At 39.3% G+C, this 5,708-nt stretch overlaps 1 protein-coding gene across 1 annotated transcript; it reads left to right on the top strand.

Annotated features, from left to right (window-relative positions):
- Positions 1-2,630: 2,630 nt before the first annotated feature.
- LOC147894502 (non-specific lipid-transfer protein 4-like) lies at positions 2,631-3,564 on the top strand. The gene is made up of 2 exons (XM_087385240.1): positions 2,631-3,075; positions 3,435-3,564. Exons 1-2 carry the CDS (start codon positions 2,720-2,722, stop codon positions 3,442-3,444), a joined length of 366 nt encoding a protein of 121 aa, XP_087241366.1. The 5' UTR covers positions 2,631-2,719; the 3' UTR covers positions 3,445-3,564.
- Positions 3,565-5,708: the final 2,144 nt, after the last annotated feature.

The raw sequence follows: 5,708 nt of genomic DNA, 5'->3' as shown, positions 1-5,708 counted from the left end.
CTAAAGTATGTAAAGATAGCTGTCATCCAGCTATTATTCATGGGCGGTGTACCAACCGCATCTGCAACTAACAAGTCGGTGACATAAATGCACAATGGTCACCCTGGCATATTACAAGTGGAGCTCGATATCTCAATAAGCATTATATCAGGGGAACTCCCCCCAGCTACTATGCTTGCAAGGAGAGGGTAGGCGAGGGAAGAGGCATGAGAGAGGGAGGAGAGAGGGAGGGGCCTTGCGCCCTCATAACATTTTATGCAAGTACCCTTTATGTGGAGGAAGAAATCATGGATGTACCCATACGCAATTCAATCATTGTTTCAGCCAGTGAAAGTAATGTAAAACCTACCAAAAAGCCTCATATACCACTCATAATGAGCAAATATGAAGACTATAACTTATGTGGAGATAATGCATGGTGAGCGCACATATCAGTACTCTTCACATAATGGTGATTATGCTACATATAAAGATTTAGTCACTTTAGATCTTTATGAGTACATTGTAGAACATTACCATTTGAGGCATACATGTTATAAATTAAAAATTGATTAGCTCATAACAAGTCACTATAGAATCAATTAGGGAGTTGAAGTAAACACCTTTGCAGCGTCCATAGTGACCAAAAAGCCTATAAAAGGTATCAATTGCATTTGTAAAGAAATTTTAAATATTAATATGTAGTGCACTCTTAAGATGAATTTCTTCAAAATATTATCATGAAAATGCATCAATTATTAGGCAAAGCATAGCAAAGACAATCGAAATCAACAAGTTGGAACAAATCTATGATGATTTGAGGTTGTGTTACAAAAAGGCTACGATGCCAACAACATCTTCATGTTTGATTCTTTTTACATGGCTTACCAAAGCCAAACTAATAACATGCAACTATGTCCCTAACATTTGTTTAATGGAAATCCAAAAGCAATCATCCATTTGGTCAATTTAAGTCTAATCATGCCAACACAATATAATGTGCTAGTGAAAATCTCATTTGATTGCTAAATTAAGGCTAATCATGCTAGTTGCCCATGCCCATATTTTTTAAAAGCCTTGTTAGAAAAGGGAAAGGCCAACACCCCAAAACGTCTTTGAGCGAAGTATTATTTTTTAACATAGGACCCATAGTAATTAATTGAATAGGGTAAAGAGTAACACTTAAGCTATCCATGTTGTGTATGATTTTTGGTCATGAGTTAGGCAACGTATCATGTACTTTTCCAAAAAATACATAATGTCCGCTTCATATAGTTATAAGATCATAAATACCAGTATGTCTCTTATTGCATGCTACAAATGTGGGCTTTCTTGCATTTAGCTATTCAATATTATAGAAGTTTGCGAGTGGAGATTTAAGACCAAACCTCAAATTTCATACTGATACAAATACTTAAGATTGGGATGTAACAAAACCCTTTTGTAATATGCTATAGAGAGAACCTAGTGAAATCTTATAAACATCATGGTTATACATTGATGTTTCCCAAAAACTGCTCATTTTATATAGCTTTAGTCTTTATTTCATGAGAATTATACATTAATTGCAAATTTGTCCAACAATTGGGACATGGTGGCCCACATATATTTTGGCATCCAAAGCTTGATGTTGGAAAAAATAATGTTTTGAAAGAAGTATAAATTATCACATACATTGTTGTAAATAAAATAAATATAAAAGACGTCTAAGTTTATAAACCATTAAAAGGGAGATTGGAAATAGCGCTATATGTGTGTACACAATCCTTGCTACTCCCATCACATTCTAATTATGTTACATAGATGTGTGTACACAATCCTTGCTACCCCCATCACATTCTAATTATGTTACATAGATTGGCATGATTTTGTTAGCAACATGTGACCAAGGGTCTCAAACAAGTCATTTAAAAAATTGGGGAACCATGTGGATGTTAAGGGCTCTTCCTTTTATCATCTAGAGTAATGTAAAGCATCAAAGGGTAAGGAATGAAAAGGAGTAGACATAACTAGGATGTAGATTGCATTAAAGAAACAAGTACCATTGGAAAGGATAGGTAATTATTAGATAGACCATGTCTTATGGAATTGAAAGCTGAAAGTACCTACCTCAATAATCGTGAATGTGGCTAAGAGTGGAGCCAAATCTTGTTTCATATTTTGTAATTCCATATGGTCCTTATGTAGTGGTCCCCCTCACGAGTCACTATCTTGTCCTTAGACAGAGACAGCAAGGACAACACACAAGGGATGCGACTTTAATGACATATGTCCCATCTTGTAGGTAGGAAAAAATCTAGAATGGAAAGCCATGCATGGCCGGCTCAAGGAGAGGGATGTGATACAATCAATCTACTAGAGGTGAGGGAGCCACTGAGGGATGCTATACAATCAATCTAGTGGAGGTGAGGAAGTATATAAATTTAAAGTGGGGATGGGACAATAACTAAAAGACACCGACGGGATGTACAAAGGGGGGCGTGGTGGAAAAGGAGAAGAGGAAAGAGGAAGCAAGGGAGGAGAAGGGAGGGGTAGGTGAGGAGTCACATGGGTGTACGAGAGGGGGGCAGGAGGATGTGTAAGCAAAGAAATAAAAGGAGGGTAAGAAAGGGTGATTCAAAAAGCTCTATATAACGGACTAATACTTTGCAATACAAGTATCACCATCTTCTTCTTCACAAAACCTTGTATTGTATGTAGTTCATATATACAAGCTTTGTGAGCTTGCGAGCTCTTGGCTATGGCGATGGCTCCTTCTACCACCTCCCTTGTTGCTTTGCTTTGCTCTCTTCTTCTCCTCGCCTCCTTCGCCTTCCCCTCCCATGCCCAAGTCTCCTGCACCGTCGTCGCCAAATCCCTCGCCCCTTGCCTCGGCTACCTCACCAAAGGTGCCCCCCCCCCTTCCCCCGCTTGCTGCGCCGGCGTCTCCGCCCTCCATGCCCTCGCCTCCTCCACCGCCGCCCGCCAGGCCATCTGCCGCTGCCTCGAAGCTGAGGCCAAAAGCATCAAGACCATCCCTTCCGCTGTCTCCTCGCTGCCCGGGAAATGCAAAGTCTCCTTCCCCTACCCCTTCAGCCCTTCCACCAACTGCGCCGCGTAAGTTCCCATGACTCCTCTCTCTGTCCTCCTTCTTTGCGTTGCTGTCTGTTGAATGCGTGCCTCGTCGCTTGTGTCGCCAAATAAGGCGTGCCCATTCTCAAGAATGCAGCTCGCACACTAGCTCATTCTCAAGAATGCCCGTTCTTAAGAATGCAGCTCGCACACTAGCTCATTCTCAAAGAATGCCCATTCTCAAGAATGCAGCTTGCACACTAGCTTCGTTGGGACAGTCCAAACTTGTCCGTGATTGTCGTTTGTTGAGGTGTCTTGATGTAGTAAAAATCATTTATCGACTGCAGGCGACTGCAGGGTGGCCAAACGTACTCTCTTTTCTGATTTCCTGGCGTTGCTTGCAGGATACCTTAAGCGGCTTCCCGCATTTTGGCACAACCCCATCTCATTGCAGAGAAATGCATGACCCATTGGACCATCTATAATGTAGCGCTCATCGCGCTCCAACGCTTATGGCCATCTCTTATAATAAGCATTTCTCGCCAATCGGCTGTGGAAGTTTTCCGCTATGCTATGGTATATGTATAATGTAGCCAATTTGTCGAATATAGTAATGCTCCTTGAATCAAATGTTTAAATATATGTTTATGATTAGGGGGGTAGAGAGAGAGAGAGAGAGGTTTTTAGAGAGCGAGGATAACAACATGTTGAAAAATTACACTCAAAGCTTTCAAGTAGGGGAAAAAGTACGTGAAAAATCAAATGTAAATAGATCTTATCGGATCATGGTTTTATATTATCTAAAAAACCTCTTAAAGGACTATCATAACAACTTCTAATTTTTATTATTATTTATTTTGGGTAAAGTGCGACTTATATTGCAAAGGGAGAGGGGACACAGCTTATTGGATTTGGCTAAGATAGTTGGAAAGAGAGATGAATTGGTGGGTGGACGGTTCTCTTATTGCTCATAATATCTAACATGCCTTGTTAGGGAGTTTCCTCATGCTCTTTGTAGTGTAGGCCTTGGGTTTTGCCCATTTTGGTCCAATTTTTGAACAACTTCGATTATTAAGACATTATATTGTGCATCACAATTATAAATTATTTTATCAAAAACACGTCTTAATGAGTTATATGTGAACTCAATGACGGTTATCGACACATTATGTTGTCCATGGTCACAAACATAAATATATGGTAAATATAAATATAAATATCCTAACTTAACTTTGCAAATATCTTATATTGGGGAGCTAGTTGTCTCAAGTGAGTCACTATATGTAAACCCTTTGTGAAGTGTGTTCAATGCCTACTTTTGAGATCCCTTATCTATGAAAATTGTAAGATTAAAAATCAACCTTTCTCTTTTTCAAAATGCTTTTTAAGATACCCCTAAGTAGCTATATTTTTGTTGAAAACATGACTAAAAGCTGTCCGTCTTGAATGCAAGTAATAGTCACATTTTTTCTATGTGACTCCCCCTATGGCCCATTTTATTGTATATATATATATAAATGTCTTGATGAACTTGATAGAAACTCTATGATCGAAAACATGACGCCGGATGTGCTCGCAATTAACATGTGAGGATTGACTTCTAGTCACGTGATTGACTTCATTTTAGAAACAAACGCATTGTGTACTTGCATTAACAAAGTAAACATAATTCACTCTAATCAAATTGTGGGGGTTAAATTATAACTATGAGATATAGTAACATAGGGAGACTAGCATGTTGTGTACTTCTAGAAGGAATTGAAATTCTACTTGAGAAGAGTTGTAAATTAAACATGGAAACATGTAATACATAACAAGAGCAATGACTACCTACTTTCAAAAATGAAATATTTTATATATTTCAAAATTTGAAATTTACATTTTGTTATTAGTGACTCTCTCTCTCTCTCTCTCTCTCTAAAAAATAATCAATGGGTGGGGATTCAACCTTCTAACCATGCACTGACAATAATATTATAGTTAATGGACTCAAACATTGAAACTTACAAGTCATTTAGATGGTTTCTTTAATTTGGAAACTTGCATATTTTGTACATTTATTGAGGAGATTTGGAAAATGTACATGTTTACAGAAATTGAGGGGAACATGGAACCGTGTGAGTTGACATTAATTGAAGTAGAGACTACGTAAAGTAGGCACCAAAGCTAAGTCCGCTATGTACCCAAAACATTGTAAGTGGCTTCTTTGTCGCAAGTCTGCGCATTAATGGATCAGAGAAGACTAACACTATGGAAGCAACAACGGGAACCTGAAAGCGAAAAGAGATGAACAAAGGCATAGCCGTGTATGAGAGCAAGGGTAGTCGCAAAGGGCTACTAAGGAAATCGTCGAACTATGAGGCAAGCTACCCTATGGGAGACTTCACAAGAGGCCAAAGAGAAAGCAGCGCTAAGATGCCTTGAGAAGAAGGCAAGAGGGGGGTTGGCGAGCCATATACCAAGACTGAGTGTAGAACAATAGGTACGAGTTGGCGAAGAAGCTTAGCAGTCAAAAGTAGGTTGGAGAAATGATAGAACTTGTAAGGACAACGAGCTCGAAAGGCATATTCATAGTACTCAATGCAAGAGAGGAAGGGTGGCGGTGCCAAATGGTGGGCATAAAGAAGGTGGAAGTGCATAAGGGTGGCGGTGCATAACGGTTGGTAGTGGTGGCAAAA

This window comes from Dipteris shenzhenensis, chromosome 14, assembly GCF_047967505.1.
Source record: "Dipteris shenzhenensis isolate YYH24624 ecotype China chromosome 14, Dip_SZ_1.0, whole genome shotgun sequence".
Taxonomy (NCBI): domain Eukaryota; kingdom Viridiplantae; phylum Streptophyta; class Polypodiopsida; order Gleicheniales; family Dipteridaceae; genus Dipteris; species Dipteris shenzhenensis.
This window is presented reverse-complemented; position numbering and strand designations above follow the sequence as displayed.

Excerpts from the sequence above, each read along its gene's own strand:
- LOC147894502 (XM_087385240.1), top strand. The coding sequence starts at position 2,720 with ATGGCGATGGCTCCTTCTACCACCTCCCTTGTTGCTTTGCTTTGCTCT.